Below are 25,000 nucleotides of genomic sequence, written 5' to 3' on the forward strand. Positions count from 1 at the left end.
GGTTCAATGACCATGGTATCACTGTGTAATTACTGTGTGATTTCATGTAATATTCTAATTTTTTGAAATCCTGTTTTCGTGGGTTTTATGAGCTGGAAGCCCAAATTAAGTACAAATAAACAACTAAATACTTGAAATCGTTTAAGTTGTGGGCCCTGAATCTATAATCTATGGAAGTTTAACGTTTTGAATGGAATTATGGAAATAAATAAACTTTTCCATGATATTCTAATTTTTTGGAAAGGGTCTGTATATTCACATAGAAAACTGCTGTTTTTCCAAAACAATTATCAGTAGTGTAATTCAAAATATATGAATGTCCTAAGTGTTTTAATTTTCATCATCATTTGTCTGTTGTTGTTGTGTGTGTTTTAAGATCACCCTGTTTTCCTGTTTTTTGTGCTCAATTCTCACACTGTTATTCACTGATCCTCCTCTAGGTGGAGACACATGATCATTGTCTGATTTTCATGCATATCTTGATTCTTGAGTTTGTTCAAGGGCGGAATCACCTCTCATATGTCAAATAACGGTTTTGATTCAGCATTTATATTCACGTCTCATGTAGGAAATATTTCAGGACTGTCATCCAGTTCACTTTCTGAACTCAAGAGCTCATGGCGTGTCAGAAAACTCCACACACATGTCCAGGTGAGTTTCCACCGATGCACTTTTGAAACTTCAGATCCTTGAACATGTGTGTAAAGGATAGTTAACACAGCATGTCTGCTTTTTAAAGTCTCAAAACATTTTTCTAATTCATTTAACACACTGCATGCAACTTCACAGAGATATGTTGAGTATGTGTGTGACTGTAGAGGTCCTGCTGTGTGTGTGTTGTTCAGGTGTGTGTCTCTAGAGGGCAACAGTCTGTTCCTGAGGGACGTGTCGGACCCCGAGGAGCCGCTTCACACACTCATCACACACACACGCTGTGTCAGCAACTGGGTTTCTGCCGAACTGGTCATCTGTGACTCGGTCAAGGTGATTCCTCAGATTTTATTGAGCATTTTCAAGTCATGGAAATGTTTATGAGTTAAACTGGGTTATGAATGTTCACAACACAATAGTTTTGAAGGAAGGTTATTAAGAGTAAAGCAGGATATTCGATGAGAGAATTAGATTTTGCAAAACCTTGCAAGAACTTATCTGGGGAAATCAAAGAAATTATATCATGCATAAAGAATTTTTTTTGCACCATAACACTGTTTTCATGACAATATGCACATTTATATCCATAATTCTCTAATATGCACATAAACGAAAACTTTAGTATTTATTAGGACTGGGAGAAAAATCGATTCATCTAGCTATCGCGATTTCTTTCTTTTTTTTTACGATTCAAATTTTTTTTTTTTTTTTTTTTTTTACAGAATCGATATTAATTCAAATTAAATTGCTTTATTTTTGTCCTTGCTGTTATGTATGAGTGTTGAGTAATATCCCAAGTGGAAGAGACGCACTGAAAGCATTCATCATACTGAGAGCGAGAGAGAAGACAGTAGAGCTGCACGATTCATCTTTAAAAGACTGTGATCTCGATTCAAACACACACGCGATCTTTCAATTCGTCTGTCTATTAAACTTTGACCAAATCATATCGCAACATTCAGATCTGTGTTGTCGCTGACCCGGAGAGAGTCGCCATGAAACAGTCTTTTCAACCTCTTAGTATCATTATTTCTGAGTTGTAATAGTTCAAATCATCATAGAAGTACTTGGATAAAAGTTTAAAGTTCAAATATGAACACTGATATCAACGATAGCGATCAAAATCAGCTTTTGATAGAAACTTGGCGCTTAAAATAACGCATTTATCGATTACATTGTTTCAACACTAGGTGGCGACAAGTGACTCTTAAAGAGAATGTAGTGCTGTATGATGCTTCTGAAATAAAACTCAGAAAGATGTGATGATTTGTGTTTGTAAACGTGACTCATCTTATACATCATGTATAGTCTGTATAAGTGTATGATTTAACTTTTCCCGATGGTCTAGTATTAAAAAAATGCAATATATTGCAATATCGAATCGCAATACTTGTAGAATCGCAATTCTTAAAAAAAATCACAACACATATCGTATCGGCACCCAAGTATCGTGATAGTATCGAATCGGGAGATTCTAGGTGCATCGTCCCAGCCCTAGTATTTATACTTTTCATAATGTCATAATGTTTATATATATATATATATATATATTGTATTTCAGGCACAGGCAGCTTTACTCGCTCGGTTTCTGGCTGTTGGCAAGTACTGCTACGAGACCAGAAACTTCGCCACCGCCATGCAGATTCTGTCGGGCCTGGAGAATGTGATTGTAAGGCAATTACCGGTAAGAAACGAAACCGCACGTAATCCCTTCTTCCGAATCGTTCTCTCTAAGTGATAAATTATCCCGCATTGAGAGAGTCATAACCTCATAAGCTCGACTGTATTTGCTATTTTTGCTTCATCTTATCTGGCAGCTCCAGCAGCTGAAATGTTAATTGCATGTGCCTTTAAACTGATTAAACACTAACTCTATTTTTCAGGCTATTGACGAGCATGAAAGGGTTATAATCGACATGCATTCGGCATTTTGTGCAGAAACAAAACAGTATTCATCATATTTGGCGTGAAATGAAATTGCATGATAAATGGGTTTTTATAAGCCATGCTTATTCCCATCTTAATTAGTTTTACAGAATTTCTCCTGGTTTTGTTGTGTGTGTGTGTGTGTGTGTGTTGAACGGCAGGCGTGGAAGCAGCTCTCGGTGAAAGTGTGTGAGGTTCTGGAGGAGCTCAGGGCTGTACAGGTGAGACGCTCTAATCTAACTTTATTTATAAAGCACTTTAAAACAACCGAAGTGCTGGACAGAAAAAAGAAACAAAAAACACAAAATACATACTTGATGTAAAGCTTATGATACAGATAAAACAAATCAAGAGAATTTTTTAAAAATAAAACACTCAGGTACAGAAGAGCTGATGTTACTCACACACTGACCTCGACACACACGTGACGAATGACACACCATACACCATTACTTTAAAATCACTATATTATATATCTATAAATGTATTAATGATAATATAACAAAACTGCTTCACCACTATTTGTTTTATTTATTTTAATAACTTGTAATTATTTTAGACAAATTCTTAATTGTTACTATTATTACTATATATATATATGTATTTTTTATCATATAATTATTAAATATATAAATATTATTATAATAAATATTATTATTTATTATTATTACATATAATATTAATAATGACAACCCTGTTTCACCACTATTTGTTTTAATTATTTTGATAATTAATTATTATTTTAAACAAACTCTTGATTGAACTCTTAATTGTTAATAATATAATATTGTTATTATTAAGTACATATAATATTAATAATAACAAAACTGCTTCATAGCTATTTGATTTTTCAAGATTGCTAAACTATTTGCCAGACAGTTACACCACCTAAACATTTTTTACTTTATGTCCGGCTTAATATAAGCTAAATTAATTTTAAAACAGCCTCTGAAGACACACTCATCATTAGAGGTGTCCTGAAGTCATTGTTTGTGTGGATATTATTTTTAATGTTGCTTTGAATAAATGAATGTATTTATGCATTTGTCAGAGGCATTGCATTGAAGGGTCTAATTGTGATCAGTTTATGCGTTCGCTGGGGTTCGACCCATGACCTTGGTGTTGCGAGCACTCTGTACTCTTGCTGTTGTTTCAGGTGTTTCTGAAGAGTGATAACCTGTGTCTGATGGAGGGAGTGAAGCGCGGAGGACGTCCGACTCTCCCAGATGCTCATATCTTCGCTCTGCACATTCAGCAACTGGAGATCGGCACGTTCACCATGACCAGCGGATCCTACAAGTGGCCCAAACTGAGGTCTCATCCCTGCACACACACACTGATGCATCTAAAGCCCGGGACGGTCGGTCGTCGGGCAGTTTTTGTGCGTCGGCCGACTAAGCTGTCTCAGTGTGTTCCACACCGTCGGCTGAAATTGGTCGACATGTTGAACTGCCGTCGGTGAGAGAGAGAACTCTGATTGGCTGTTCAGCTTAGTGAACGAGTCAGTGCGCGAGAATAATAGCAAAACAGCGAGCAAAGTCAAAACGGTACAGATAGAAGGCTGTTCTAATGTTACGTCATCTTACCTGAGTTTTAAATTAAATGTATGAAATAGTGTACTCTGATTTTAATTGTTCTTAACTTGAAATGTTTAAGTACAAACTTAAAATCTGCCAGTTCTGCTTACTTAAACTTTGAATTTCAAAACTTAAAAAAATGGAGGCAATCGATTGCCTTAAATTTTTTGAGTTCTGCTAACTTATTCGGGTTTACAGTGTGAGTGTTCTTCAGCGAATATTTCAATATTAGCATGAGCGGAGTGGAATAAAGAAAGTGTTTAGCAGGATTGATCTTCAAAACGGTAAGCCCACACTGCTTTGTTTATAGTGTGTGTATCTGCAGCTGGCAGCGTCGGTTTCCCTTTCCAAATGACGAATATAGATGAATATATCTGCAGAAATAGACAGTTGTATCATTCACACGCAGGCGCAGAACACACACGCTAGCTGACAGTCGCTGTAGTTCTCGTGTGTTCAAGTGCAGCTTTTCCCCGACGTGAGGCGACAACACAGTCGGCTTTCATCAGCGCTAGCTCTCTGGCGTCGGTTTGGTGTGTCCTGGGCTTAGCAGAGGCTTGTGTCCCAACCAAGGGTGAAATGTGAAGCCAAAGCGTCTCGATCGCCCCCCCGGTGGCTGCTCCCAGTATAGCTCATAAACCCTGAGTCTCGATCGCCCCCCGGTGGCTGGTCCCAGTATAGGTCATAAACCCAGAGTCTCGATCGCCCCCCGGTGGCTGGTCCCAGTATAGCTCATAAACCCAGAGTCTCGATCGCCCCCCGGTGGCTGTTCCCAGTATAGCTCATAAACCCAGAGTCTCGATCACCCCCCCGTTGACTGGTCCCAGTATAGGTCATAAACCCCGAGTCTCGATCGCCCCCCGGTGGCTGGTCCCAGTATAGCTCATAAACCCAGAGTCTCGATCGCCCCCAGTGGCTGGTCCCAGTATAGCTTATAAACCCTGAGTCTCGATCGCCCCCTGGTGGCTGGTCCCAGTATAGCTCATAAACCCAGAGTCTCGATCGCCCCCCGTGGCTGGTCCCAGCATAGATCATAAACCCAGAGTCTCGATCGCCCCCAGTGGCTGGTCCCAGTATAGCTTATAAACCCTGAGTCTCGATCGCCCCCTGGTGGCTGGTCCCAGTATAGCTCATAAACCCTGAGTCTCGATCGCCCCCCGGTGGCTGGTCCCAGTATAGATCATAAACCCAGAGTCTCGATCGCCCCCCGGTGGCTGGTCCCAATATAGATCATAAACCCTGAGTCTCGATCGCCCCCCGGTGGCTGGTCCCAGTATAGGTCATAAACCCTGAGTCTCGATCACCCCCCGGTGGCTGGTCCCAGTATAGCTTATAAACCCTGAGTCTCGATCGCCCCCCGGTGGCTGGTCCCAGTATAGGTCATAAATCCTGAGTCTCGATCGCCCCCCCGGTGGCTGGTCCCAGTATAGCTCATAAACCCAGAGTCTCGATCGCCCCCCGGTGGCTGGTCCCAGTATAGCTCATAAACCCAGAGTCTCGATCGCCCCCCGGTGGCTGGTCCCAGTATAGCTTATAAACCCTGAGTCTTGATCGCCCCCTGGTGGCTGGTCCCAGTATAGGTCATAAACCCAGAGTCTCGATCACCCCCCGGTGGCTGGTCCCAGTATAGCTCATAAACCCAGAGTCTCGATCGCCCCCCGGTGGCTGGTCCCAGTATAGCTCATAAACCCCGAGTCTCGATCGCCCCCCGGTGGCTGGTCCCAGTATAGCTCATAAACCCCGAGTCTCGATCGCCCCCCGGTGGCTGGTCCCAGTATAGCTCATAAACCCAGAGTCTCGATCGCCCCCCGGTGGCTGGTCCCAGTATAGCTCATAAACCCTGAGTCTCGATCGCCCCCCGGTGGCTGGTCCCAGTATAGCTCATAAACCCCGCCTCTCCATGTAGTCTTATGGGATGCGATGGAAACAAAACAATCAAATTACACTTCAAATACATTTTTTCCAATTATGTTTCCTGTCAATTTAGGTGGTTTTTATCACGGTGATGTAAATTTGAGTGTTCGTTTTTTTAAATGCGTTTGGTCTTAGTTAGTTATTTGATGCTACAAAAATGGGAATGTGACGTCATGATTGACGGCTGTGATTGACAGCTTCTCTAAAAGAAGTCACTGAGGCACCAACGCATCAACTTTGATTTCTACATGTCTGAAACTGTTTATTGTGACTTTTTTTCACCAATGGAAGAGAGTGAAGGGGCGTCAACTAACATCACAACTCCATGCAACATCTAGCGAAATCGTAGAACGGACTGACATCATTTCAAACAAAATCAGGCCTAAACGAAGTTCGGTTGAAGAGTGCGAAACAGCTTGCCACCATGAACTTTCTGGAAAAGTTAATTCCGGATGTCAAACCCCTTCAAACTATCATTGGTCCGGATGGCGATGATATAATAGGTGGGCGTGGCTCTGAGGCTCCGCCTCCCTCCGGTTCATTTCTTCTGGTCGAGGTCAGACGCAAGTAAAAACATGTTGCTCTCTGTATATCGCTACAAAAACTTACCCTTAAAAGTGCATTGTGTAATATTTATGAGGATCTGTTGACAGAAATGCAATATCTATGTTTTCAGTGGTGTATAAAGACCTTACTTAATGAACCGTTATGTTTTTATTAGCTTAGAATGAGCATTTCTCTCTACACACACAAGGTCCTCTTACATCGACATGTTTGTACAGTGGCCCTGAACGGACAAACGCGTTTCGTCACTATGTTGTTCTTCATGATAAGAAGCTAGCTAAAGTCAGCGAATAAAACACTGACACAATGATGAACAAGTGACAATAATATTCGCAATAACATATCGCTTTACTGAATAATTAATTAAACCTAATTTCTTAATTTATCTTTTATAAAGAAACCTCATTGCTGAACTGGCTACTCTCTGCTGTCTCAGACGACGACATCACTTCCTGTCGGCCACCGTAACTTGTTGGGTGCAATTCGCAACCTCACCACTAGATGCCGCTAAAACTACAGACTGCACCTTTAAGCGAAGAATGAAGAAGAACTTGAGTATATCAGGGTCTTATATTACTACACAACTCACACACATGTGCACTGCAGGAGAGACAGCTGCCGAGGGCAAAAGTCACGGACAGTCAGATGTGGCGGTAATGACGCAGCTGGTGATGCTGCATGCTGGTGTGTGTGTGTGTGTGTGTGAAGCAGATGGTGTGTGATTGGAAATGCTTTGCCCGGGGACATGAGTCGATGCCAGGAGTCGTAAGGTGGCTTTTGTAGCAGATTCTGAGGTGGACACACACATGGTGGTTGTACATCTGTAGCTCACAGCGCACAGAATCAGGTCACCTGCACACACACATTTAAGCTGAAGAAATGAGTGTTTGTCTGGACTTAAACTCACTGTTGTGATTTATGAATTGATATACTCAAGGTTCTTCTGTTATGGGTAAAAAGAAGTTTGAAATACGTGACCAGCAAACGTCCCAATGCCGTCCACATTACATGTAAATATGTGCAGTGCGCTTTCCTCTCAATAACAGAATAAACGCAACAAAAATGCGTATATACAGTACTGTGCAAAAGTACTTCCCCCCCCAAAAAAAATGGTTTTAAGTCAGTTATTTCTATCTTTTGCTGTAGTGTGTCAGTAGGAAATATCAGTTTACATTTCCAAACATTGTTTTTGCCATTAATTGTAATAATCCAGTGAGATGTGTGTATGCACAAGGAGTCTGACAGCAGCCGGTCTGATCTGATCTCACCATCATCGAGTCCGTCTGTGATTACATGAAGAAACAGAAGAAACTGAGACAGACTAAATCCAGAAGAACTGCGGGAACGTCTCCGAGACGCTTGAAGAAACCTTCCTGCAAAGCTACAGTACTGGGAAAAGCACTGGCACTTGTGTTAAAATGCTGTAAAGTGAGAATGCTTTCAAAAATAAAATCACAAATTGAATTTATTTATGATTTAACTTCTATTAACTAATTCAAATCAATATATGGTGTAACGACCCTTTGCGCTTAAAACGGCTTTTGTCCAGGTACACTTGCGCATAGTTTTGCAGGAAGGTTTCTTCAAGCGTCTCGGAGACGTTCCCGCAGTTCTTCTGGATTTAGTCTGTCTCAGTTTCTTCTGTTTCTTCATGTAATCACAGACGGACTCGATGATGGTGAGATCAGATCAGACCGGCTGCTGTCAGACTCCTTGTGCATACACACATCTCACTGGATTATTACAATTAATGGCAAAAACAATGTTTGGAAATATAAACTGATATTTCCTACTGACACACTACAGCAAAAGATAGAAATAACTGACTTAAAACCATTTTTTATTTTTTATTAATTTTTTTGGGTGGGGGGGGGGGGTATTAACATGCCTAAGACTTTTGCACAGTACTGTACATTATGAGAAAAGTAAAGTGTTTTTGACATTAGCTGCATGTAAACCTGTTGTAGGAGACCTTGAAGTAGCATAATAAGGGCACTTTAAGAGTCGACTCCTTTTAGATTCATGATTGTGAATTGAATCAGCCTCATCCCACAGGATGTAGAATTGAAATCACAGGAAGAAGAAATTAATTAATTGCAATTGAAAGAAATCAAACAAAGTCGGTTGAGTTCTGAACGATGCACAGCTCTTTTTAACTCTCCGTTGGCATGTTCATTTTGATCAGATCACACTCGCATCGCTCTGCTTGCTGAAACTGAACGCGTGATCCGGCAGAGTAATGATCCAGACAGCGGAGCTCATGCTTCAGCTCATCTTTAGCGTTCGGGACGGGTACAGTCTTGTCTCCTAATTTAATCTTTGTTTGTCCCAGTTGCCGCTGATTGGTTTCGCCCTTCACTATGGAAACGGACCAGCTGGTTTGTGGGAGACGCATAAAGAGCTGCTTATTATTGTACATTTTTACACTGTCACTGAAGGAAATGTGAAGTGTACTTCAATTATGAATTGATATACTCAGGGCAAAGTTCTTTTTCGTTCTTCTCTAAGGGGTAAAAAGAAGTTTGAAAAGCGTGATCAGCGAACATCTGTCCACATGTGCAGCGCGCTTTCCTCTCAATAACAAAATAAACATGCAACTAAAATGACAGCAATGAGAAACAGCATCTGATCATAGCGATGTGGATGTTTGCAGCATGATTATTTATATAGCACTTATAGATATATCACAATAGATTGATATTAAACATGAAAAACAGTCTGTGTCACTTTCAATGAGAATTACAACTTCAGTTTGGACTGTAAAGCTACTCGTGTCTGACCTTGACGGACTCAACAGAAGAAATGAACCGGAGAAGATTTACACCTCAAAGAGGCGGAGCCTCAGAGACACACACACACACACACACACACACACACACACACACACACACACACACATACACACACACAGACCTATTATGTCATCGCCATCAGACCAATGGTGTTTCTAAAGTGTTTACTAGTTTGTTATTATTATTATTACTAAATAAAAATATAAAACTTACTTTTAAAAAAACTAAGTAAAAAATTTAACTATTGTGATATTTCATTGTAAAATAAAAGTTGAGTATTTAGGAAAAGTAATATAATAAATATAATTTTTTTGACATTACAACTGTAAAATTATAATATTGCTTTTATGCATATGCACAACATGACATGCATATACATTGCTATTATTGCTATTATTGTTATTTTTTTATTACAAAATAAAAATATAAAAATTACTACATAAAATCAAATAAATAATATTCCCTGAGAATTAAAAAATGAGTATTATTATTTGAGAAAAGTAATATAATAATAATAATAATATAAAACATAATAATGTTATTTTACATTACAACTTTAAAATTACAATTATAATATATTTGGCTGTTTTTATTTCTTCATTTTCAAACGTTAAACAATCAAGCTTTTATTTTGGCAGGTTGCCCTTAAAGCTTCTCTTTTGTTTCTTCTTATTAAAGTTTGTGCAGATAATTGATTCATGTTGCTTTTCAAATGCACTCTTTACATTTTCTGTGAAGTTGCTTTGAAACAATGTGTATTGTGAAAAGTGCTATACAAATAAATGTGAATTGAATTGAATTATAAATGACCCAAACTCACAGATGCAGAGATAAGTTGGTATGGAGCAGTGTTTACTTTATTTTATGTTTTTGTTTTATGTGTTTTATTCTCATAATGTTTGTACAGCACTTTGGTAAACACTTGTTGTTTTGTTTTGCTCTAGAAATCAACGTTGAGTTCAGTTCAGTTCAATTCAGTTTAATTCAGCTGCGTTCAGTTCGGTTGAGTTCAGATGAGTTGAGTTCAGTTCGGTTCAGTTCAGATGAGTTGTTCAGTTGAGTTCGGTTCAGCTGAGTTGAGTTGATTTGAGATGAGTTGAATTCAGTTGAGTTCAGTTCAGTTCAGTTGAGTTGGGTTTAGTTGAATTCAGTTCAGTTGAGTTAAGTTGTGTTGAGTTCAGATGTTGAGTTGAGTTCAGATGAGTTGGGTTTAGTTGAATTCAATTGTGTTGAGTTGAGTTGAGTTCAGATGGGTTCAGATGAGTTGAGTTCAGATGAGTTGAGTTGAGTTCAGATGAGTTGAGTTGAGTTCAGATGGGTTCAGATGAGTTGAATTCAGTTAAGTTCAATTCAGTTGAGTTGAGTTCAGATGAGTTGAGTTCAGATGAGTTGAGTTAAGTTCAGTTCAGTTAAGTTCAATTCAGTTGAGTTGAGTTGAGTTCAGTTCAGATGAGTTGAGTTCAGATGAGCTGAGTTCAGATGAGTTGAGTTCAGTTCAGTTAAGTTCAATTCAGTTGAGTTGAGTTCAGATGAGTTGAGTTCAGTTCAGTTCAATTCAGTTGAGTTGAGTTCAGTTCAGATGAGTTGAGTTCAGATGAGTTGAGTTCAGTTAAGTTCAATTCAGTTGAGTTGAGTTCAGATGAGTTGAGTTGAGTTCAGTTAAGTTCAATTCAGTTGAGTTGAGTTCAGATGAGTTGAGTTCAGTTCAGTTAAGTTCGATTCAGTTGAGTTGAGTTCAGATGAGTTGAGTTCAGATGAGTTGAGTTGAGTTCAGATGAGTTGAGTTGAGTTCAGTTAAGTTCAATTCAGTTGAGTTGAGTTCAGATGAGTTGACTTCAGTTAAGTTCAATTCAGTTGAGTTGAGTTGAGTTCAGATGAGTTGAGTTGAGTTCAGATGAGTTGAGTTGAGTTCAGATGAGTTGAGTTAAGTTCAATTCAGTTGAGTTGAGTTGAGTTCAGATGAGTTGAGTTCAGTTTCTTTGAAACACACAGTGCTTATATTTATCTAATTAAATGCAGCCTTTGCCTTTTCATAATCACACTAAAAACATGGTTCTTGTATTAGAGCTTTCCTCTGGCATGTGAAGCCGAGTCCTGTGACGAGTCTTGTTTGTGCTTCTCTCCTGTTCTCAGGAACATTGCGCGTGTGGTCAGTCAGATCCATGCGTTTCAGGAGCATCTCTATCCCTACTCTCCTGACCCGGAGCTGCAGGCGTTCCTGCGCGAGCGAATCGCTCGATTCAGCGAGTGTGACGTTCCTCTCCTCGCCTCACACAACGATGCCAACTTCATCCAGACGGCCAGCGACCGATACACACACCGGATCCAGGACACACTGCGCAGGGTCAAAGCCTCGTTCCAGTGAGCGAACTCTGTCCTGAACCGACACACACACAGATGTGGACGCTGGAAGACACTGTACTGAACCGACACACACACACACACACACGTGGACGCTGGAAGACGCTGTACTGAACCGACACACACACACACACACACACGTGGACGCTGTGAGGAGCCGGATCACATCATAAACTCTGACATGTTGCAGTTTCTCTCGGATGTTGCCGAGGCCGGGAAACAGAGACTGGGATTCCACAAGACGTGGACATTTTAATTGGTGAATTTCCTCATTATAATAGGACATCTTGGTAACACTTTACAATAAGATTCATTAGTTAATGTATAAACTAACATGAACTATCAATGAGCAATACATTTGTTACAGTATTTATTAATCTTTGTTAATGTTAGTTAATAATAATCCAGCTGTTCATTGTTTGTTCATGTTAGTTCACGGTGCATTAACTAATGTTCACAAATACAACCTTTGATTTTAATAATGTATAGTAAATGTTGAAATAAATATTAACTAAGATTAATAAATGCTGAAGAAGTATTGTTCATTTTTAGTTCATGTTAACTAATGTTAACTAATGAACCTTATAGTGAAGTGTTACGGGACGTCTTTACCAGCTTCAGGAGAACATGCTCGTACAAACCAGTTTCTGTTTGTTGAACGGGTGATTTTCTTGAAGACACTTTAAAGAACAAAGACTTTCATCTTTTGTGTTCAGCTACACAACCAAATAATGTATTTATAGATTTATTGATGATAATTATTGAGAAATTATTAATTACATTTTAGATAAGATTCAACTGTTTGAAATTGAAGTAGCCTAATACATTATAAACGCCTCCAGAGAATAGAGAAAAGTATTGTACTTTTAAAAATAGACTATATTTCTACACCATGGTAAACTAATCTTAGAAAAATGAAATATTTTGTGCATAAATTTCAGTATAATTTAACTTTGCATCTCTACTTTTTGTAATGTTCTTTAAATTGAGACACTTTTGTCATTTCCCTGTTTTAAAGTTCATGTATTATGCGTCTCTCTCATTAGAATTGAATTGAACTCACTGCTCATGCTAAGTGAAAATTATTTCTGCCTGATTTGTTCCAGTCACAACAACCCCTGTAATTTAAAGAGGACCTATTATGCCCTTTTTCAAGGTCTTGATTTTGTTTTTGAGCTCTACTAGAATAGGTTTTCATTCTTAAAAAAACATTATTATTACCATAGATCCTCCTCTCTTCCCAGTCTGTCAGTAACGCTCTGTTTACTTCCTGTCTCTATGAAGCCCCTCCTTCTGAAAGCACACTGTGCTCTGATTGGTCGGCTGGAGCAGTGTGTTGTGATTGGTCGAGCGCTTCGCGTGTGTTTGGGAAATGTCCCGCCCCTTACCATAACCGCCAGTTTAACACACTACTAACTAACTCAACCAGGCCCCGCCCCTTTATTCTGCGCATAAATTATTATAATGAGGAATATTGTGATGTGTTCGTTCCCGGGAGAAACTCAAGACTACAATGGAGGCGTTTCAGGAGTTCAGAAACACTGACACTGATATAGAGAACAGCAACATTACACACTGGAGAAAGATGAAAAAAGCATAATAGGTCCTCTTTATTATTAATAAGGGTTTGGTGTTTGTCGTAACTGGCTCCTGATCTTTAGAAATGACTTTTGTTAATGTAGTCACTTTGAATAAAAGCATGGTAATACATGTAAATATAATCTGATGTTTCAGTCTATAAATAATATTTTAGACTTGAATAAAATGTAGATGTTATCTCAAGAAGCACGTTGTTTACAGTGCGGGATTATGAATTATATAGATGTTAATAGCCCTTTAAACAGATATAGAGCTAATAAAATTGCTTTGCATTGAATGAAGAACTTCTTAATTGAATACAGTGTGTTTTTCAGATGTGCAGAATACATGTCCAGACATGCAATGTTCACCATCTTGGTGCTGACCTTTGACCTGTAGTTTATTCTTTGAGCTTTGACAACTAAAAATCGAGCATCTCAGTTCTCTGCAATTTTTCAGCCATTGAAATCTGATGAAAATCGCTCAAAACTGCAAAAAACAAACTATACTAAACTAAACAAAACAATCTCAATTACTGGATTTGAACGTCTTGTTAATACAAATAGCATTATCATTCACAATCCTTCATATTTTATTCAGTATGTTCGAGTGTTTTTTGTTTGTTTTGTTTTTTGCTTTAAAAGTTTTCGGTTACACATTATTTTAAGGTGTCATTGTTACAGTGTAATTATATATTTAAGTACTGAGTAATAATAATTAACTACATGTAGGCCTACTTACTATAGGGTTAGGGTAGGATTAGGATTTGGTTGAGGGTTAGTTGCATGTAATTATGCATAATTTACTGTTATTACTATGGTAAGTAACATATAAGGTCACTGTAAAATAAAGTGTTACAAAGTTTTCTTTAAACCCATCAGTGTGAGCCGCTGATCTGGTGACTGTCTGACCATTAAACGAGATTCATTGTTGTCAGAACTTCACAGATCTACTCTCTTCTTGGATTCCGTGATATTTTATCCGAATTAAATAATTATTTTGCCCTCCGCGGTTTGTTTCGGGGTTTCACGCGGAGGCGAGGAAACGCGCGCCCCCGGAGGCGCAGTTGGCGCGCGGCGCGCGGCCGATCCTCCTCATTGTTCTGTAACGGATCAAAGCGCTTGAGATAAAGGCTTTAATTGCGAGTCAAAGAGCTCGAGCTCCTGCACTATAGATCAGTGATAAAGGAAACAGTCAACATGCCGTTATCGTCATTGTCCAGCTAAACGATCCTTTCAAAGGCTCTTCTCATTCAAATACAGTCCGATAAGGCCAAATCCCTGATTAACTGCAGTCAGAACACGGTTGCAAACATGCTTCACATGACATTACTTCGGATTTATCACGAATATTATTGAATCACAATCTGTGCTGTTTTGTTTGATCATGAAACCTCAAATAAACAAATTATATGAAGACTTTTGAATTTAGTTATATTTCCCTCATTATAATTGCATTGCCAACTGCAAGAATTTAAAAACAAAAAAATCAAAGACTATTAAAACAAGTAGGCTAAATGATTTTCGGATTGCCTTATTGCGTGGTAAAATTAAGGTTTACATCATTAAACAGCAGGTAACATTAAATCTGCATAGGCCTATGTGCATATTTGTGCATATGCATAATTAAAATTGAGTCCATTCTAAAATAAATAGGCCTTAATCAAATGCAAGTAAACTGTTGCACGGTTTTAGGCTGGTGCCAGTAGATATTTTCACTGTCCTGAGTTGTTGCCTTAAGCTCGTCCGGGTGTGAATCTGCATCTGAACTGCTGGTCAATCACAGGTAATTGTGTCGCTACTGTACCGCCTTTGATCCGGGATGTTTGCGGCGCGGCGCCAGAGACTCTGCGGGACACCAGCGTGTGTTAATGCGGCCATTTGAGCCCCAGTCACCTCTCTATCGACACTACCCAGACACATCTCACTGCACGAAGAGAAACTACACATTTTGTGTAAAAAACAACAACAAAAAAACAAAAACAACAACTAAAATGTTATTTAGAGGCTGAAATAAAAGCAAAGTTCGTCAAATGCCAGAATGTATGAGCAGATATAATATAAAAAAGTGTTGAAAAAATAAACAGCATTTTATTGTCCTATATATATATATATATGCTATTTGGAACTTGTGATACTTTTTTTCAGGATTCATTGATAAATAAAAAGTTAAAAAGGACAGCATTTATTCAAAATAGAAATGTTATATAAATCTTAAATAGAAATATACATTTTTACTATAATTTTTTATCAATTTAAAACACCATTGCTGAATAAAAAGAAAAAAATTACTGAACCAGTAGCGTATATTGTTACAAAAGATATCTATTTTAAATAAATGCCATTCTTTTCTTTTCTTTTTTACTTTTTATTAATCAAATCCTGAATATATACATGTACATACAGTAGCCTGGTCAAGTGTCTGAAAAAAGTATATATATATATATATATTGGGTATATGATGAAAATTTGTATACAAACATTTGATATCCGTTTCTGCGTGTTATTCACGTTTCTCTCCTTTAATCTGGAAGTTTCTGCATTATTACTGCCGCAGTTTCCCTGTCTGCATCCAGTTGTTCTGCCGCTCCATGTGTGTTTGAAGAGGATGCAGACATCTGGATGAGCCAGAGGTTCTCACAGACAAGCTGGCGCCAGGCTTTCACACAATCACAGGATATGTAAAGACTTCAATAACGAGCCATTAGGCCTAATGATTGAGAATCGATCAGGCGTTAACTCCTGCATGCATATGTTAATGTGATGCCGGGGCGAGCCATATATATGGAAGGCGCTTCTGGAGGCCTGGAAACACTCTTGGATTTACTCGGATAGATTCACTTCCTCTGCTCTCGGAGAAAAGACACACAACGATCGTGATGAAGAAGTTTTCTGTGGACTGGCTCGCTCAAAGCTTTCATGCCTCGACTCCTCAAGCGGTTCTGGAGCCGGAGAGAAAGACGCACAGGCCTCATGTGCCGTGTGTGGTTCAACCCAGACCTCCAACATCATATGACAAGGTTTATCTGCAACCAAAACCAAAGCTTACAAAAGCTGAGCAGAAACCAGAATCCTCAAAAGAGACCATAACTCCAGTTGCACCAAGACTCTGCTCATCTCCAAGCTGTAAGTACGCTATAATTAATGAGCATTCGACGCTTTTAAAGCATGAAATCCATGCATACGATTCTATTAATAGTATATAATTAACGATGTATTGTTATATTTCATTCAGTTTCAGAAAACAGTGGTTATTCGTCTGGTTATGAGAGTGAAGCGGCCGCGTCTGAATGCGCGTCCGTCGATGATGGACACGACGGGGCGACGCGCAGAATCAGATCCAAATTCACACCGGATCAGATCGACAAACTTGAGAAAATCTTCAACAAGCACAAATATCTGGATGCGGGAGAGAGAGTGAAAACCGCGCTGAAGCTCAATCTGTCAGAAACACAGGTGAGACGCGCGCATCTAACTTTATTCTCGTAACTTGATCACTTTATTTACATGCAATCTCTCCAAATGCATGATGTGAACATTAACAATAGAACACGTTTATTAAATGAGCTTGTGCTTTTGTTCTTCAGGTCCGAACCTGGTTCCAGAACCGCAGGATGAAGCTGAAGCGCGAGGTCCAGGAGATGCGCGCGGACTTTCTGCTGCCTCCCGTGGTTCTCCCGCACGTGCACGCGCTTCAGTACCACTGCTACGACAGACAGCGACTTCCGTTTCCTCCTCACGGGCCTTTGATGCATCAGCAGCATGTGATGCCACATCTTCATCCTCATCATCATCACCTCATGATGCCAAGGCAACATTACTACTGAAGACTCTTTCCTTTAAAACACTTATATCACATCCTGTGTGCAATATCTGTACAGTTTGTAAAAAAAGAAAAGAAAAAAGAATTGCTGGTTTAACTAAAAAAAAGAAGAGTTTATTTATGATCAGAAATAAAGTATGTTTTATGCACAAAGTTTACTTGGTGATTTGTTCGTGTTTTACAAGCTTAAAGTTCACATTTGATAGAAGTGAAGAGATCTGAGTTTTCTTGAATCATTCCACATGAGTTAATAATTTCATGAGTCCACAAGTAATTTAATGATCCTCTTGGGCATCACAACCAAGTTTTTAAGCTGGCCATATCTCATGCATAAAACATTAACATTTTTCAATGTATGAGATGTTTTTGTTTAGACCTAAAATAGAAAGAAAAATATTCTCTTTTTAAACAGTACAAATTTAAAAAAGAACGAAAGCAGTAGATTTCATGATATTATTGACTATACACTCTCAGAAAAAGGTAAAAGCTGTCACTGAGGTGGTGCTCTTTCAAATGGTACATACCTAAAGTGTGCATATTAATATCTCAAAGGTACATATTAGTACCTTTTGTAGGGTACTGTCCCAGTGACGGATGTTGTACATTGTAAGTTTCACATGCATGGAAAAAGCATAGCATAAATAAACTTGAAAAATCAAGGTTCAAATTATAACAAGATGGTTTGACGCCATTTTAGAACTTTTTATTGTCTTGCTTAAAAACCTACACACCCAATGTACATCAAGATGTTTATATCCAAATAGCAACATGCATGCTTCTTTTCTCTCTAAATGTGCTGCATTCGCTCTTGAAGCATTTAGACCTGCACAAATGGCATCATGTTTTCTCTAAATGCTTTAAGGACTAATGCAGCACATTTAGAGAAAAAAGAAGCATGCATATTGCTATTTGGATATAACCATCTGATGTACAGCAAGACAATAAAGAGGATATTAAGGAGGATCTACAATAATATGAGTGAGATTTATTTAAATCAAATGTAGGCGCCAAAGAAACCCTAAAGAAACCCCAAAGAAACCAGGTCAGGCTCTTGATCCTCAGGACCCGCTGTGCTTTCATATGCGCGTCACCTCAGTGTGTGTGTGTGTGCGACACTTCAAACGAGACCTAACGAGCAGATCATGCTCGACAATTAGTCCTAATTAAGTCACCCATTGATGAGTTTACACTCTCCACATAATCCCAACAGACTGGCTCCATCATGTCTGGGTTGTGTGTGTGTGTCAGCCTGATCTCAGGAAATGCGTCTCTATAGCAGGCATTGTGTTTATCGTGCAATTTATACGCTGAAATGAGTTTTTACGTGCATATGGCGCGCAGTCTTCGCGTGTATATGATACGCACATTATTGCGTGTATTACACACGCACCCCACACCACTAATCCTAGGGGTTTACAGTGCGTATCATATGCACGTAAAAACTAATTTTCGCGTTTAAATTGCACGATAAACACAATGCATGCTATAGAGGCGCGCGCAAGTGTGTGTGTGTGTGTGTGTGCGCGCGCGCGGGAGTGTGTGTGTGGTCCTGGTATTCCGCACTTTATTGGGACCAAATGTCCCCCTAAATATAGCAACACTAGAAAATTTTGACCTCGTGCTCGTGGGGACATTTTTTGGTCCCCATAATGTGTGTATGCGTGCGTGTACGTGCGTGTGTGCGTGTGTGTGCGTGCTTGTGCGGCCCCGCGCTCGTGACTGCATGTTTAAGGTCACATTAGCCGTTTTGTTCCATGTCAGTATTTATTGTTCGCCCTCTTATATCAACTTCATAATGGCATTAAAACGAACTGGTCACTGAAGGCCAATCGAGGCTAATAACTTGTGATCATTTTGCAAGATCAATCATACAGGTCATAACGCGTGACCAAGTCAATATTTCATCCTATCATTAAGGCATATCTCACAAAAATACAGTATTTTTTAATACAGCCCAACATATGTTTTTACTTTGGATCAGCAAAGACTTTTGATCCCTTTTTTTTCTTTTTTTAAAAAGTTGCATTAGGTTCTTCAGATGGTTTATTGATTAATGAAGTCATATAGTACTGTACACAGCAACAAATATTTATATTTAGTTGCAACAACATTATTCGAGAGCGTTTTACAGGAAAATACTATTTAATTCTCAAGTGTTACTTGCCATTTCTTTGTAATTATTTGTGCAATTTACTTGCAAATAAAGTAAATCCTAAACCAGTTTTTTTCAGTGTATTCCAACACAAGACTGTATGTTTAATTAAATTAGACCTGTTTGCATGCATTAGCCTATATATCATTGGTTTTATCCATTTATATTCTTAAAACACATGAAACTGTAGTTTTATAGCGCAAACTCGCAGAAGTTTAGGCGCCAGAGACGCATTTCAATTCTTCTAGACATCAAACGCGTTTCTCTTTTCCTCTGGCTCAGATCCATATAGTTTTACTGACAGGAGACAAAGGAGGAGAAACACCCTCAGGTTTAGATAGCGAGACTGGATGCTTCTGCAAAAGGCCAATATTCCACAGCCATGATGAAAACGCATTTACTGATTTAATGCAATATACATGCATATTGCCGGTCGATCTGAATTTGCATAGATTGGACAGATTGAACTAAAATGGGGATCAAGACTTAATCCGACTGTAAGTAAAACAATGATCCACCCAAAAGCCACGACACTCTTTCATCTCCACATTATCTGTCGATGGATTATGTCTTGTCTTGAGTGGATGACCATTGATTGTATCAATGCGCTGATTATTCATCAGATCTTCAGGTACTCGAGGTGCTCAGACACGCTGGCGCCTGGATATCACAAGTGCTCTGAACGTGTGAACAAGCCCATTGCAACATATATTAGCTTCAATTACAGAGTTATAATTCCGCCGAGAGTCTCTTTACTCATGCAAATGAGCGCGCGCCTCCTGCATAAAGTCTGAGAGGAACTTCAGCTGATCGAGTTGTGTTTAGGAGGAAACATCATGTCCAAGAACTTCTCCGTGGAGTGGTTGTCCCAGAGTTTCCATGCTCAACATCTGGATAACACGCATAAACCATGTGATGCATCTTCAGAAACACTGCATCTGATTGGAGAAGTAGAGAACAAGGCCCCGACTTCCCCTATGAGTAAGTATGACTTTCTCTCTCTCATGAAATGCGTGTCTATAGCACGCATTGTGTTTATCGTGCAATTTATTCTCAGAAATTAGTTTTTTACGTGCATATGATACGCACTTTATTGCATTTAATGTGCCCGTGCTATCCATTTTGAAATGCATCTAACATGTTCTTCCCATCACATCAGATAGCTGTGGGTACACATCTGCCTCTGAGAGTGATGATGTCGCTGATGACTGTGAAGGAGAATCCGGTGCGCGCCGCCGCGCCCGAACCAAGTTCACCTCCGAGCAGGTCGCGCGCCTGGAGAAAAGCTTCAGCAAACACAAATATCTCGGAGCGACTCAGAGACGCAAGATAGCAGAGAAGCTGCATCTGTCTGAAACACAGGTATGCATGAGAGAAGCTGACATGTTATGCAGGAACATTGCAGTTTACAAATGCATTTGTCACGTGCACTCCAGAACTGTAGAGTCAGCACATGCCTGTTTTAGTACTGAATGTTTAGATGTGTTTTCTGGTGTAGGCCCTAAACTTCGGCACAAGCTTCAGGTTCATGTCAGGTTTTGAAAACACAGTTAGGCTATACATTTCTATATTAATTCGTTATTTAATTAATTCATTGCATTTCATAATGTATTTTAAAAAGCATAAACATAAAAACATTAGTTTAATTATTTTTTTATATTTTTTTTGTAATTAATATGCATATTTGACATCTCACTATAATATATGTAACACTGGGATAAGTCAACTATTTAAAAATGTGTGTGTGTGTAGGTATATGTGTGTGTATATATTTCTTAAGTTGAAATTGACATACTGAATCAAAATTATGATTACTGTGAAAGGCTCAAATTATGACCTTTTAAGTCATATTACACAAAAAAGCCATAATTTCGATTTTTTTATGATATGGTAATGACTTGGTATGTCATAATTTCGATGTTCTCATCGAAGTCATAGTTCATAATTATATCATACTATTTCATAAAAGTCATAATTATGACACATATACATGTACATATACATATACATATACAAGTTGATATTTATGTTAATATGTTTTATTTTTTAGGTGAAAACATGGTTCCAGAACAGACGGATGAAGCTGAAGCGGGAGGTTCAGGACATGCGCGCTGCCGAGTTTTTTGTGCCGACAGTTCTTCCACCTGTGACGTCATTTCAGCACCACGTCACGAGCGGACAGCGCGCGCGCCTGTATTACCCCGCGCGTGCACTGCAGCAGCGCGTCCACCCGGTGCTGTTCGCGCCCTGTTACTTTTAAACATTTTCTTTGATTTTAAATGATCTGATCTGTAATCTAGAATCTAGATGTGATATAAAAAAAACAAGCACTGTATGTAGTTCTATACATAACAAATCTATATGTATGTACATAAATAAATATTGCCTTTACGCACAACCTGAAGGAAATAAAACAAATAATGCTTTGACTCTATCAGCCTTCAATTATTTATCAGACGGGTCTATACACTAATGTTATTTAATTGCTTAATAAAGGATAATATGACATCACTCAAATGGTGGACACCAATAGGCTATCAAACCGTTTTATTATATGTATTATTATTATTATTCATATTTATCATATATTCATACTCATATATTCATCAAAATGTATAAATGTAAACATTGATGTAGCCTATACAGTGATTATATAATCAATGTCCCATTCGATAGTGACTGAAATGCCTACATTGCAAATGGTTTAGTGTGTTTTGGACACTTTTTCCAGATCGTCTCAATGTCAAAAATAAACACAATAAACCTGAATTCTCTGGTGGCCACTTAATCACAATGCACTTGTTTTTGATGATCAAACCCTCTATGTTTTATGTGTTTGAACTGTATGTGAGATCTGGAGCCAAACCGTCCTACATTTGATCTTACGATCATTTCTCAAATGCGCGTACGTGTGATTCAGAGACCGAACATACGCACAATAAACGCGCGCACGCATGCATGAAAGTTGGCGCGCGCGGATTTTAGCGTACACTTTAAGTTCGAAACTGTGCGTGTGCACGTTTAATAAACGAGGCCCCTGGTCTGGTCTCTGGCAGTATTTATCGTGCAATTTATACGCAAAAAAAAATAAAAAATAAAAATAATAATAATAATAATAATAATATATATATATATATATATATATATATATATATATATATATATATATATATATATATATATAGTTTTAACGTGTATATGATACGCAGTTTTCGCGTGTATATGATACGCACTTTATGGCGTGTAATAATACACACGCTCCCCACACCACTAATCCTGCCCAAGGGGGGTTACAGTTACAGTGCGTATCATATGCACGTAAAAACTTTTTTTTTGCGCATAAATTGCACGCAAATAAATGTAATTGTATAAATGTCCCTGAGATCGTGTTGTGTGCTCTGGAGTGTGTTGCTCCTGTGTGCAGATGCAGAAGCTCTCGGGCCATTAGCACCTGCAGAAGAGCATCAAAGCCCCTGTAACGAGCAGATGATGGAGATCGAGTCTGAATGGAGAAGTTCACACCCGAAACACTGGCGCCGTGAAGTCTGTCCTGATCTGATCCCGCAGAACTGAGTGAGTGTGAGCTCAACATCAGTGTTAATAAAGTCAACACACCTCAAACACACGCAGCGGGGAGTCACGTGTTGCACAGCTGGCGCTCTTTAAAGAGACAAACACAGGCGATGCAGTTCCACTGTGACTCGTTAATTACGCTACTTTGCATTTTATCGTTTTATTTTGTTGAAAGATTGTAGCTAGTGTCTTTATCTAATGCAAGACAATGTGATTTTCGCCCACTAATTCATTTCTGGTTATTTATTTATTTATTTACTTACTTTACCTTTTCTTACATAATAAACACAATGACATTAGCTTTTAATTATTGATTTTATTTTATGACTTTCATCAGCTCAGATTATAAGGTGAAAAAAAATCAAATGGTATTTTTATTCTGTATACCTTATATTTATATATTCACAGGAAAACATCGTTCACTAATTATTTCTGTTAATTTATTTTTATTTATTTATTTACTTAAGCTTTAAGTTTATTTTATTTTCTTACATAATAAACACAGTGACATTAGCTTTTAATTATTTATTTTATTTTATTTGCATTTTACCATCTAATTGCTAAACACCATGTTGACAATTATATGATGTAGTTGGGTATACAAATAAAAATAACATATATATAGGGTTATTTTTATTTTTTATAAATGGCTGTTCCCGACACTTTGAAAACACAAACTACATCATATATTTGATATATATATATATATATATAACATCTGCCTCTATATATATATATATTTATTTTTCTCCAGGCAGATGTTTGTAACCCTACATTTGAGGGCTTCGGGACTGGTTTGGTTCGTCTGGAAAAACATTTTCATCAGCTCAAATTATAAGGTGAGAAAACTCAAATGGTATTTTTATTCTGTACCTTATATTTCTTTCTTTTTTTCTTTTCTTTTTTTTTTCTTTTGCTTTTTTTGAACATGAACATCAGTCAGAAATTAAGTGTTAACAATGACATGTTTTAGTTTTTTTTTCTTACCCCTTAACCCAGCTTAATGCCCCCTCCTCAAAAAAAAAAAAAACAAAAAAAAAAAAAAAAATACAGAATAAAACAGATAAAAGGGAAAATAAATAACAATTATACAGATCAATAAAGAGTTAGGTCTCTGAGAAGAAAATAAATGATGTTTAGACTTTACAGGACTATAGCAGGTTACAACACAGATAAGACATATTTGGAAAATATATATATATATATATATTTTTTTTTCCTCTCTCTCTCTTTTTTTTATAATACATTTTCAGTTAGGGAGAGAAAGGGACCCCACATTTTCATAAACAAATCATGACGTCCTGAGGCTCTAAATATCACACGTTCATAGCTATGTACCTTATATTTCTATATTGACAGTTCCACATCTGTTTCTATTCTCTTTAGTAACATCATAAGCCGGAGATCAGAGAGCCACAGGGAGGCAGTCTCTCCTTCTGTATGAACATCAGCTTTACTCCTCAACTAAACGTGTCAAGTGATGATTATCATATCACTGTATATGACGAGCTGAGTATATGTAATGCTCTTTCACAGATGATTATTCAGCTGTTGTGAGATTAATGAGCGTGATGATGGTGCTGACCTCTGACCTGTTACTAAACTATCATGCAAAACATTCACTCTGCATTTACCATTGTCATGCAACTCAGAGACTGTACAAAACCAGACACATCCGTATCAACGGATGAGATATATATATGTGTCCATTTCTGACACATCAGGGGAAAATATCATGCTTTGGAAAATCGTATTTATGACATAGAAAGTCAAAATTATGACAGTAGTTTTTATAAGATGAAAAGTCTAAATGAAATTATGTAATCATGTAATATTTATTAGATAAAAAGTCAAAATTATGACTTAAAAGTCATAATTATGACTTAAAAGCCATAATTATGACTTAAAAGTCAACTTAAAAGTCATAATTATGACTTAAAAGTCATAATTATGACATAAAAAGTTGAAATTATGACTAATATTTATGAGATAAAAAGTTTATTTAAAAAGTTTAAATTTAAATTATGACATTAAAAAATCTAAATTATGACTTCAAAGTAAAAAACAGTCATACAAATCACAAGAATATC

At 38.0% G+C, this 25,000-nt stretch overlaps 2 protein-coding genes across 3 annotated transcripts in view; both read left to right on the forward strand.

Moving 5' to 3' along the window:
* Positions 1 to 14,262, forward strand: part of kndc1 (kinase non-catalytic C-lobe domain containing 1) — a 63,278-nt gene extending 49,016 nt beyond the window's left edge. For both annotated transcript variants that reach the window (XM_084092928.1, XM_084092929.1), the window contains exons 26-31: positions 569 to 651; positions 846 to 984; positions 2,213 to 2,335; positions 2,739 to 2,798; positions 3,734 to 3,891; positions 11,558 to 14,262. In XM_084092928.1, coding sequence (XP_083949054.1) covers positions 569 to 651; positions 846 to 984; positions 2,213 to 2,335; positions 2,739 to 2,798; positions 3,734 to 3,891; positions 11,558 to 11,789 — 795 coding nt within the window. In that variant the 3' untranslated portion in view covers positions 11,790 to 14,262. The remainder of the gene's footprint in view (positions 1 to 568; positions 652 to 845; positions 985 to 2,212; positions 2,336 to 2,738; positions 2,799 to 3,733; positions 3,892 to 11,557) is intronic.
* Positions 14,263 to 16,241: 1,979 nt separating this feature from the next.
* LOC311069462 (homeobox protein vent1-like) lies at positions 16,242 to 17,205 on the forward strand (the record flags this gene model as incomplete). The annotated part of the gene is made up of 3 exons (XM_084092641.1): positions 16,242 to 16,488; positions 16,598 to 16,818; positions 16,950 to 17,205. The coding sequence occupies 3 exons, from the start codon at positions 16,242 to 16,244 to the stop codon at positions 17,187 to 17,189; spliced, it is 708 nt and encodes a 235-aa protein (XP_083948767.1). The 3' UTR covers positions 17,190 to 17,205.
* Between the last annotated feature and the right edge of the window lie 7,795 nt (positions 17,206 to 25,000).

Source organism: Abramis brama (assembly GCF_963993115.1).
Source record: "Abramis brama genome assembly, chromosome: 19".
NCBI classification, from domain to species: domain Eukaryota; kingdom Metazoa; phylum Chordata; class Actinopteri; order Cypriniformes; family Leuciscidae; genus Abramis; species Abramis brama.